At 43.4% G+C, this 12,252-nt stretch overlaps 1 protein-coding gene across 3 annotated transcripts in view; it reads left to right on the top strand.

Moving 5' to 3' along the window:
• Nucleotides 1-12,252, top strand: part of CPEB1 (cytoplasmic polyadenylation element binding protein 1) — a 50,101-nt gene that overhangs the window by 19,694 nt on the left and 18,155 nt on the right. For all 3 annotated transcript variants that reach the window (XM_089663968.1, XM_089663969.1, XM_089663970.1), the window contains exons 3-5: nt 1,352-1,569; nt 5,425-5,677; nt 7,139-7,252. In XM_089663968.1, coding sequence (XP_089520094.1) covers nt 1,352-1,569; nt 5,425-5,677; nt 7,139-7,252 — 585 coding nt within the window. The remainder of the gene's footprint in view (nt 1-1,351; nt 1,570-5,424; nt 5,678-7,138; nt 7,253-12,252) is intronic.

Raw genomic sequence — 12,252 nt, 5'->3', positions numbered from 1 at the left:
ATTGTGCTAAAACATGATTTTGCAGTTTAATTCAGTGGACTGTGATAAATAGAACTATAGTGAAAACTGTACATTTTGGATAGAGCAAGGGTGGTTATAACAATCTGTGTCCCATTGGAGATTTCAATTCACTTCCTGTCCCATAGCCAAAACGAAGTGAGAAAATCCCTGCAAATTAACCACTTGCCTACTGGGCACTTATTCCCCCTTCCTGCCCAGGCCAATGTTCAGCTTTCAGCACTGTCACTTTGAATGACAATTGTGCGGTCATGCAACACTGTGTGAAAAAAAGGAAAAAATTTCATATGGGTACAAATAGCTTGATTTGGTTTGGTGGTATTTAATTGCCACTGGGTGTTATTTTTTTGCGCTATAAACAAGAGTAACAAATTTGAAAGTTTTTGTTTAATTTTGCAAACCAGTAATTGTTTCTCCTTCACTGTGCGTTGAGACTGCACAGATGGGTGGCACTGCTGGGCACAGATCAGTGCCGATCACTTCTGACAATTGCCGGTTATCAGCAGTATTTTCCAGTGCTCCTTTGGCACACAGTACTGTCGCAGCATGAGGAAAGAAAAAAAAAAACTCATCCTACAAGCTCTAACCAGTGTTCAGCCAGACAGAAGTCACAAGACTGCCCTAACCGCTGAGAAAATTTAGCAATATAGTAAAATGGTATTTCCGTGGAGTGAGAGAGACCAGACAGACAATGCAGGGTCCTGGGTTGAACACCAACTCATTGTGACCCAAATTATAACTAAAGGCAAAAAAAGGCCAAAACTTTTGTTTTGGTAAAGATTAGAACACTTAGTTTTTATTGCGGTCTGTGTCCCTTTTAGGTAGAAATAGCCTTCTTTTCCAATTACCATTACTAAACGTGAAAGTTAAAAAAATAAAAAAAATTTGCCAAATTTTGGGTTACCCACAAAAAAGGGAATCTTTTTTTTTTTTTTTTGTGAATCTCGTTCTGGTGACCTGAGGGTCCCTGAATTCTTAACCTCTTCCCTACCGTGCTATAACCGAAAGACTGCTACAGCGTGGTTGTCTAGTTCTGGGACGACATCCATGGACGTCATTCCAGAACACACCCCCCAGTGGCGCGCACTTGGCGCTGCCAGTGATAGCTGTGTCCTACAGACACAGCTGATAACGTGATACGGTAAACGGCCAATCACAGTGGCCTTTTACCATGTGATCAGCTGTGTCCAATGACAGCAGATCACCAAGTAAATACAGCTGCCGGTTATCAGCTGCACTTTCCTCACTGCATATAGACTGATTTTACTGCTGTGGTTTTAACATTTTAAGACTAAACACCACTTTACTGTTTTTTTTTTTTTTTTTTTTCTAGTTTTCAACCTACTCAACAACCCTCTTGGAAAACCGCCACCTCTTGGCTTCTTGCCAATGGATCCCATTGGCTCAGACTTGGTAGAGAAATATCCATCCCCCCTGCTGCGTGGCTCTCGACTGGATAGCCGTTCGATTTTAGACTCCCGTTCTAGCAGCCCCTCAGATTCTGATACAAGTGGATTCAGCTCTGGTTCGGATCACCTTTCTGACTTGATTGTAAGTTGACACAAGCTTTTCTTGGCTTTGCTCAGGCAGGTCCAAGCTTTGTAAATGTCCATATTGATTGCTTTTCATGATGATTATTGCATCTCCAACTTCAATTTTTTGAATTTTATTACCTGATCCAGTATTTCTTTATCCTTACACCTGAATTATATGCAGCTGCCTTCAGGTGATTGCACACTGGCAAAAATGATGCTGGAACATCAGCTAGTCTCATATTACAGTGGCCTTAAAGGAGAAGTTCATTCAGGAACATGTTCCACTTGTTTAGGGTGCAACCTGTTGCTGCTCCTGCATCCGTTTGGGGATCTGAGCACCTGGTGTTACAGCAGTACAGGGGGAAGTTTCCCATACCAGCTGTCAGTGCCATGGTAGCTCATGGAACCAAGTTTTTGTTGAATTTATCCTTTAAAGCTTGCCTCTCCACTAAGGTTTACACTTTCCCGTTACTGATTTTTAGAAACTTGACTGCACCATAGCTGCTTCTAGTTTGCCTGACTCAGCTGTGGGACCATTCCTCAAACCCCACTGTAATGAAGACACAGGGCTAGCCTGTTATGTGGATTCTGCACTGGATCCTGCCGTGGGTACTCCTTTGGCACACAGTACGACACACTGAGTAGCCCGCAGTGTGCTCTATAGGTCCAGAGCTATGGTTTGCATGGAGCCCAGACTCTGAGGACCCATCTGAGAGCAAAGCCAGGAATAGGGGTTGTTCGTTCATCTGGCAGTAGGTGTAGGACTGGAGCCCTTTAATCCTTCACTCAGGGTGGTGTGTGCATTTTTACTTTTTTGGGGGGATGTTTCTGGCATTGCTTTGTTTCAGGTGAAGCATGGCAGAGAAGTGCTTTTGGCTTCCTCTGTCCAGAAGTGTGTAGTTCACCATATGCTTGTGGTGGCGCTATAGCACTGTTCTAATAGAAAAAACTGTTCCCATAACACACTCCCCAAAATATCCCTAATATAGCTGCCATGTAGCAAGTTTACCACTGGTGTATACACTATTAGGCTTTATACACATCTATGGGTGGGAGTTTTAGGTTTTTAGCAGCACCCGAATATAATTTGCTATAGTGAATGTGCTTGTCCTATGGCACTTGACCAGAAGCATCTCGTTGTGCAGGGCACAGAACAGTGGCGAAGCACAGGGACTAGGTTCTCAGCAGTTCAGGCTCAGCCTTTCTTCCTGTGGGGATGTCCAGGAGCCATGTATCCTGTCCTGATGGCTGCCCCTTTTCCTTGAGGTCATAGGTGGGGTTTCAAGCCATGGACAGTCATACTTGTGCTACTTCTGTAGTGTAACACTTTAAGAGGGTATCATCCAAAAAAATATTACTTTTGGGCACCATATACACAAGTAATAGACTCATAAAAATATCTTGCAGATCATAAAAAATCTTTAAATGTGGTGCTCATCCAAGGAGCACCCAAATGATCTGTATACTTAAAGGTTAAGTTCAGCTTTTAGTAACATGTTACACCCATATTTGGGGGGGGGGGGGGTAACATGTTGAATGAGCAGCCTAAGTTCCCCATTGTGACGACAGGTCAAGAGTTCTTGTCCCCCCTGTCACAAGGTTAAGACAGCCATGTTGGGGCTCCATCCACCCAGCTGTGTCAGTTGTGAATGGGAGAGCTAAAACTACCTTCAGCCATCTGACTGCTTGTAGTTCTCAATGAGCTACCAGGGTGCTGATGAGCACTTTAGATCATTGATTCTAACTTTTATTCAGTAACTTCCTGCCCGTGTGGTACAGGCAGATGGCTACACCTGTGTTTTTGTTTTTGTTTTTTTGTTTTTCTGTGTACCTGCAAAAACACCTTGTTCACATCCTCTAAGCCTTGACTTATTTCAAACGGTTTGGTTGTCCTTAGGCATAGGGTATGCTTGACTAAAAACATTTTGCATTACTATTACGGCTTCATTGGGAGATTAATAAAGGTACATTCTATAACGAATCAAAGTACTGTGTGTGTATATATAGTGAGCATGAAACAAATGCATATGTCTGGCATGAAACAAATGCATATGTCTGGAAGTCAGGTATTCAAAACCTTTCTACAGCTCATTTATGGTCATGGGTTCTTATCACTAACACACAGGCTGTCTCCCAGAAACGGTTCTATAGAGTCGGCTCTTCCTTCTGGCCAGTGTAGGCACATTCACAGGGGTCTAAAGCCCTGGTGAGAGTATTTCAAGGGGTGCTCAGGTAAGTGATTATACACCCCAACATTGACACATCTCCATATTGAAGTATCACTGGCAATGGGGTGCCTTTTTATAGAAGTCAACACCTGTGTAAGAGGTAATGATTGTTATGCCAAAAATGTTCTGGCTCAGTTTGAGTGACTGTTGGAATATGAGTAGCTTAAGATGAGAACTATGGGGTGTTGCAGTCTAACTATCTTTGTCCTGGGATATTTCATCTTTCATGCAAGGTAGCCTTTCTGGTTGCCCAACACACCTGCAAGGAGAGTGTCTGAATTTTCAGCACTTAGCCATAGTTAACCCCAAGATGTTCTCTACAACATTTTAGACCCTTGGTCATTTCTCTCCCCGAGATGGTTTCTGCCATCCATCTTATCCAGGTTATTGTCCTTTTATCTGGCTGCTAAGCATCCAAAGGAAGTAGCGTGGTACTGCTAAGATGTGGATGAAGAATTTACCTTTTCACTACTGCTCCATAGGAAATGATTCTTGTTCTGCCTGAGGGCCCACACAAGGTTTTGTTGCAATTTTTTTTTTTGTTTTTTTATCAGATATTTTTAAGTATGGATCCATGTACAAATATAATCAGACAACCAAGCTACACTCCAATGGCGTGTAGCCATAGTATCAAGTTACATTATGTCTTTGGTATACGTGACTTTGTACCCCTTTTTATATTAGAACCATAGATTCCAGACCACAACATTTTCCAGATTGCATCTAGTTTACCATTTTTCGTAGTTTTAGGTATTGTCAAGGAGAATGGTTTGCAGGACAGGATTTTCCTTTCCCTGTAGAGACAAGTTCAATCAGATCTGGCAGTGCTTCATGGGTTAATCAACAATGCTTTGGTTTCCCAGATTTTCAAGGCTGCCATCTGTGCTTTTTAACACATTAATAAAGTTCTATCAGGTTGGTGTTCACCTCTTCTGATGCCAGTTTCAGGCATAAGGTGGTACAGGCTGAGTTCAACTATGTGGACCTGTTGACATTGTTACCCTACCCTTCAGTTGGTCTGCTTTTGGATGTCCCAGCCTGTGACCTGCACTGTACGATCAGGAAAATTTTTTTTTTTTTACGTGCCAGGAAAAGCAATTTTTTGGAGTACAGTATGGGGCACAGAGCACTTCACTTTGCTTTCCCTATTGATTGCTATAAAACTGAGGCTAGCTGGGAGTGGTGGGGGTTATAAGCAAACACTGGCAAATCTTCTGGGACAGTCATCTGATGGTAGCTGCATATAACCAGTTGTAAGCTGGTCATAGTGGGCAAATTTCACTATTGTGAAATAAAGAGCTTGATGGAAAATGGTCCAACTGCAGCATCCAGTCAGATGCAGCTGCCATTCTGATTGTTGGAACAAAATAGCCACAGCAGGAGATTCATTCATCCATCCACACTGTATAGTGTGGATGGTGGAATCCTGTAGGTCTGTTTGTGGATTTAAATTTTTTTTTTTTGGGGGGAGGTAGAGAATCACTTGGCTGTTGTGTGGCCAGCTTGACACGTGTCCTTTACTGTACTCCAGGAAAAGTATTTTACTGGCAAGTCAGAAGTCTTGTTTTGCTGGGCAATGACCTGTGTTGCTTGCTATCATTTGATAAAGGTTCACTAATTGGGTATGTTTGTGGTTAATCCAGTCTAGTCTGCGGATTTCTCCCCCTCTACCATTCCTGCCCTTGGGAGGTGGTGTGTCTCGAGACCCTTTGAAGTTGGGCATTGGCTCAAGGCTGGATCAAGACCATGCTGCTTTAGCAGCCGCAACTGCTTCCCCTATGGGGATGTCGAAGCGGTGGCCAGGTGCTTCAGTCTGGCCCTCCTGGGACCTTTTAGAATCTGCAGAAGATCCATTTTCCATTGAAAGAGAAGCTCGGCTGCATAGACAAGCTGCAGGTAAGAAATTTATGGACAGTCGCATACCTTTTTGGGAGAATCTGGAATTGCTTGGGAGCCAAAAATTCCAGGCACCATGCCTGAAACTGTGCATGCATAGAGTATTTATCCTTTATCACTAACCTCACTACAGTAGGAGTAAGGAATGTTAAGTAGGCTTACAGCTGCCCCTCTTGCTTGCTTTGGTAGGTAACCTTGAATAGGGGAGTTCAGGAGTTGGCACAGGCTAGGAACATATTAGACTTAAACCAGCTGAAGATCACTGAAGTGGGCTTCTTTTCAGTTTCTGGACCAGGATTTGATGTGCTGTTTTTATTCAAAATTACTTTTTTTTTTTTTTTAAATACAGACTTTCATGTGATGGCATTGCATCTGCCTTGCCCTTAAGAAGCCAATGGAACAGTGCGTGTTCAGTCAGCTCAGTTGTTTCAGTCACTACTTTGCTTCAAAGCAGTCTGGGTCTACTTTGCCTTCATGTTGCCAAAACAGCCACAGGCTGTGAATCTTCTGTCAGGCATTTGTAAAGTTTAAGATGGTTAAAATTTAAATATAATATTTAGTATGAAATTTAAGCTGAATAGGTGAGGGGGAAGAAGGGTTGAGTAAACACAATCCCTCTTGTCTAGTTAAACGTAACTTTGTGACAATTATAACATTTTAACGCTTCGAACAATTTGTCCTGAAAGTCACCAAATTACGTTTCCATAAGGGGAAAGTTTTGACACTTCATCTCCCTCCAATTGCAAACTAGTATGGTCCAGTTTTTGTGTATTCCCCTCCACCTTTCTAGTTCTCTAATTTAATACAACAGGGAGAAGGAAAAGTGAAGACTGTGCACAAACCCCCCATTAAGGTTTGCAGCAAGTTCCCAATTACTGAATTCAAAGTCCTTCCATTGAAACAATCATGCCTTACATATTTGTGCAAAACTATGGAAGATAGGGTTGTGATAACAGTTCAGATAGTCGAGAGGGGACAGGAACATAAACTGAGTCTAGAAAATAGATGTCTGTCGAATTTGTGGGTTGTTGGCTACTTTCTAATGTTCTCATTTTAATTTCTATAGTTTGTGGGTTTTCTATAGTTTGTGGGTTTTTTGTGTAAACTTATTTAAGCTAATCAAAAGGAATGAGCAGACGAGGACTGTTAAGTAGCAAAGAATGCTGATGGCTTTCTTTTTTTAGAAGGAATGAGGGAGAGGTGAGCCAGGAGCGTTGGGTTGCATGGCTGCTCCACAGCAAGACGAGATGGCAGAAAGATGCTTTACTTTTACCATGATTAGCACTGTTGCCATGTTACTATTCTGGGACAGTGAGTGTTTATACTCTTTTCTTTGCATTAGTTGCATGTATGCAGGTCAGGAGCTGTATACTCAAGTTTGTCAATTGTCCTACAAAAGTTTTTAGCACTTTGTATTTTTAAGGCAGGAGTATTTTATGCCATATCTGCTCATTTTATCAGCTGTAAATGAAGCAACTTGCACATGGAGTGGTCAACTGCCTCCCCGGAACTACAAGAATCCAGTTTATTCCTGCAAGGTATTTCTAGGTGGCGTTCCCTGGGATATCACAGAGAGTGAGTGTGCCAAATATTCTTTCCATTTGTATTTTTACAGTCCATGTAAGCAGCTTTTGTTTGCAGAATTCTTGGTTTCCACATTTGTAGCTCTAACCCTTTTTGCTGCCAGACCCAATTTCAGTTGCTCAGCATCTTACCTACTAAGGTATGTTTATAAACATCCTGCTATTCAAGGGGTTAAAAAGCTCACCGCTGCTTTGCAGCCATGAGCTTGGTAGAGATTTAGAACCAGTGATGGACTTTCAGATAAGTGATCTGGATTGCCCTAAAGCTAACTAAGCACTTTTATGGTGCTGTAAAGGTATGGCAACCCCGCTGCTGTTGCCCACTGTGGTTCCTGAGTGCACACATTCTCTAGGGAGCTCCAGGAAAATCTTTCCTAGAATAGGATATAAGACCGTTTTTAATAGACCCCTGATCTTTCCATAAAGAGAACCTTGTCACTTGCCTATGCTGTCCTAGTGGGCTTGTTGCCCTCTTTGTGATGGCAATAAGTTCAGTGAGGAGCTACATTTTAAAAGCACTTTCCATACACAGCCCCAATGAGAACTAATATTCAAATGGAGAGGGATTAGAACACTTGTCAGTTTTTGTGGTCTGTGCCTGCATTAAAGATTCACACCTATTTGTCTGGTTTACAGTCAAAGGTAAAATGAAACCCAAACTTTGGTTGACACCAGAACAGTAACAGGAAGTCACTAGTTCTAGTGATACCCCAGGATTCTCACTTTTTGGAGGTAGGCTCGTTTCCTTTTTTGGCTATGGGAAGTGAAGGGAGATGTCTCCACTGGTACACAAATGGCACAAACTAATAATTCACAAACCCCAGTGCACAAGAAAACCTCTCAATGGGTGATATAGGTAAAAAATATGCTGCTGTGCACCGGTGTAATACACAAATTATTAGAAATATTATAGAAATAGCGCAATCAAAACCTCCAATAAACCTAGTGTGTCCAAAAAAAAAATTAAATTGTGTAAAGAATATTTACCGTATTTTTCGCTCCATAAGACGCACCTAGGTTTTAGAGGCAGAAAACTGGAAAAAAAATATTCTAAACCAATGGACGGCGGACACAGTACAGGGGATGACCAGAGACGGCGGACACAGTACAGGGGATGACCAGAGACGGCGGACACAGTACAGGGGATGACCAGAGACGGCGGACACAGTACAGGGGATGACCAGAGACGGCGGACACAGTACAGGGGATGACCAGAGACGGCGGACACAGTACAGGGGATGACCAGAGACGGCGGACACAGTACAGGGGATGACCAGAGACGGCGGACACAGTACAGGGGATGACCAGAGACGGCGGACACAGTACAGGGGATGACCAGAGACGGCGGACACAGTACAGGGGATGACCAGAGACGGCGGACACAGTACAGGGGATGACCAGAGACGGCGGACACAGTACAGGGGATGACCAGAGACGGCGGACACAGTACAGGGGATGACCAGAGACGGCGGACACAGTACAGGGGATGACCAGAGACGGCGGACACAGTACAGGGGATGACCACTGACCTTTGGGGAGGGGGGGGGAGCGGGTACCTGAATTTGACAGGTATCCACTCTTCCGCGGAGTTCTTTGGTTAGTGTCCGCTCTGCAGTTGCACCTTACCTGTTCCTCTATCCAGTGCCGCACTGTCTTCCCGGCTTCTGTAGTGTGGGCGCTCGGCTTGACAGCTGGGTGCCCAGTGCGCATGAGCAAGAAGCGCTGCGCTTTGTGATAGGTCCCAGAAGCCGCCGGACCAGTCATGTGTCCCAGGTGCCGCCTTACCTTTCACAAAGTGCACCGCTTCTCACGCATGCACACTGGGCACCCGGCTGTCAAGCCGAGCGCCCACAATACAGAAGGCGGCGCTGGATAGAGGAACAGGTAAGGTCCCGCTGCAGAGCTGAGCGGCCGGCCCTGTATTCTGACGCGGCGGTGGAAATACCGGACCGGCCGCTCCATAAGACGCACTGACATTTTCCACCCTTTTTTGGGGGAAAAGTGCATCTTATGGAGCGAAAAATACGGTATATTAAAAATATAAAAATGAGAATGATATAGGATATAGAGGGGGATTAGGATTCCTAAAAGGCGCAATACTCACCATTATCTGGTGAGTGTGGTTGATGCTGATTGCACACTGGTGGATGGTGGAAGCACATTTCTTGTAATTCCTGCACTGTTCACCTGATTTGGATGTAAATACCCTCAAATTAAAGCTGACAGTCTACAGTTAAAGCACATCTTGTTTGTTTCATTTCAAATCCATTGTGGTGTATAGAGCCAAAAATGTTAGAATTGTGCCGATGTCCCAATATTTATGGACCTGACTGTATATAAACGGCCGGACGGTGGCAGGGTCGGGTGGCTGTTTATAAACAGCCTCCCCGCACCCTGCTTGTTTGCTCCCTGGGAGCGTGCAGCACCGCAATCCGGTGCCCGCTGTGTCCTCCGGACACAGTGGAATACCGATTGTCCATAGCCTCTGTGCGAGGTCCGGATCATGTGATCACTGATTGGCTAATCGATGATCACATGCAGAGTAGTAAGCAAGATGTCACTTCTGACATTGCTTACGTGTGAAATCTGATCAGAGGTCACATGATACAAGGCTATTCACAACAGCCTTGTACCATGTGACAAGCTGTGACCAATCACAGCTCACAGTAGTTCTCAATGGCTGCAAGAATGCAGCCAGAGGAGAAATGATTGCTTTTACAGCCTTTATGGGTAGTAGTGTCACCATGGTGACACTGTACTGCTAGGGTGACAGTATGTAAAAAAAATTGTAAAATGTTTAAAAATTATTTTTTTTTACAAAATAACGGAATAAATTTTGGCCAAGATTTATTATGAAATACTATTGTAAAATTTTTGGACTTTCATTTACATAGCAAAAAAAAATCCCAGTGGTGAATTAATACCACCAAAATAAAGCTTTCTGTCTAAAAAAAAAAAAACAAAAACAAAAAAAAACAAAAACATATGGTTTCAGTGTTGCATGACCGCGCAATTGTCATTCAAAGTGTGATAGCACTGAAAGCTGAAAATTGGCCTGGACAGGAAGGGGGTAAAAGTGTCTGGACTGGAAGTGGTTAGTGTACCATCAATGGTGAATTTTAGGTACTAGGCTTTTGTAGCTTGTTGGGTTTTTGTTTTTATTTTATACAGATAGGAATCTGTTGGCACTGGTCGATGGTACAGACATGGGCCAATCCAATAGCTAGCCCAACATGATATCGCAAGAGCCACCAACTAAGTCCTAATGGTCTGGAACAGTACAAGAGGGACTGCATAGCCTATCTGAAGTTTACATAGAACACACACCAAAAGTAGGGAGCCGACAAAGTATTAAGAACAGGAAAGACGAGGGGGAGGGGTAAGACTCTCTTCTGCTGCTCTTGCAGTTTTAAGGCTTGACATGTTTAGTGTTATCTACTTAATGTAACTCCATCTTTTTGCATTAAAAGCCTTTTTTTACCTTTTTCTTAAAAGAAGCATTTACTGGATGTGCAACATAAATTACAACTGCAAGTTTTTTTGTTTTTGTTTTTTTCTTTTTGGTTCAGGCTTTCTGCTTTCAGAAATCTGTTTAGGGGGTTAAAGTAGTCTTAGTAGCACAGATTTTTAGGTGTGCAAAAGTGTAGCAAAAATAACATTTCTGGTAGAAATGGTCAGAATTCACTCCTTTACATTTTTCATAGAAAAGGAATACATGTACTGCCCCACTAAGTGCCATAAAACTAGCTGCAATGTTGAACCAGGGTTCCCCCTCTCAGCTTACACCCACCCAACATTGCATCTAGCAAGAAGGCTGCTTTGAGTACTGGTCTCCTACTCCCAGCACTTGCCTGAGGCAAGGAATGCAGAGGGAGGGGATGTAGTCTGTCTTCCTTCCATTTCTTGTGCTGGTGCTTGCCTCCAGCAAAAGTCAGCTGGGGACGGGTACTGCAAAGTAATGGCCTGCTGCAGTGTTGGGCAGCTGTGCACCAAGGGCATGCACCCTGTCAGACATTGCAGCTAGTGCTTTAGGACACCTTGGGAAGATAAGACCTATGTACTTTGCTTTTTAGAACATTTTTACATTTTCATTACAAGTTAAAGACCCTGGAGAATAAAAATAAGTGCAATTTCTTTATCGTACATCCCAGGACACCTTTTTATATCCATTACGATGAGGTTATGCAGCTATCTTCGGGTAGGGAAAGTGGGTCTGGGGTCATGTTCTGAACAATCTGTCAAGGGGACTTGGCCACTATGAGAGGTCTTCATAAACATCCTGGAATAGAAGGCTATTTTGCCTTGCCACATTCGTCAGCAGAGCAAAAGGGCCTCCCAGTAAGGATTCAGCCAGACAATGCTGTGGCATATATAAATTGGAGGCACAAGAAATCTGGCTGCTCAAGCGAAAGTGGGTTACATTTTCTGTCTTGTCCCCGGCCTGTCATGTAGGGCTTACACCCACCTTCTGCAAGTTCTTGAACACCTATGGGGAAAGCCCATTCTCCCAGAGTCAGTTGTTTAAGAAAATCCACCCACCAGATTCACAGGAATATTTAGTTGTCAACTGACTCTGGCAGAGTGGGCCCTTATTGCCCATAGATGTTCTAGGAACTCTGGATGTCAGACGATCCACATCTGGTTACCCACCTTCTGCAGATTCAGGGTCTAAACTTGAGAACAATCAGAGGTCAGATTTCAGCCTTGGCAGCCCTTCATAGACCTAGTGCATCAAATGCCTTGCAAGCCTTTTGTACAAGAGGTCCTATGGAGATGAAGTCATAACCAGTAGAACATGCGCGACCCCACTTGATTCTTTCTGTATTGTAGAAATTTCCATTTGAACATATTCCCTTGGCCCTTCTACCACAGGTAATGTTTCTGGTTGCGATTACTTCGACTTGTATAGCTTCTTGGCTGTGGAGAACCGTTACACTATGACAAGGTGGCTTTTTTTTCTTAAAGTAGAACTATGGGCAAAACTTTCATTTT

The sequence above is a fragment of the Staurois parvus genome, unplaced genomic scaffold (assembly GCF_062004578.1).
Source record: "Staurois parvus isolate SC_StPar_1 unplaced genomic scaffold, SC_StPar_1.0 ptg001805l, whole genome shotgun sequence".
Lineage (NCBI taxonomy): Eukaryota > Metazoa > Chordata > Amphibia > Anura > Ranidae > Staurois > Staurois parvus.
This window is presented reverse-complemented; position numbering and strand designations above follow the sequence as displayed.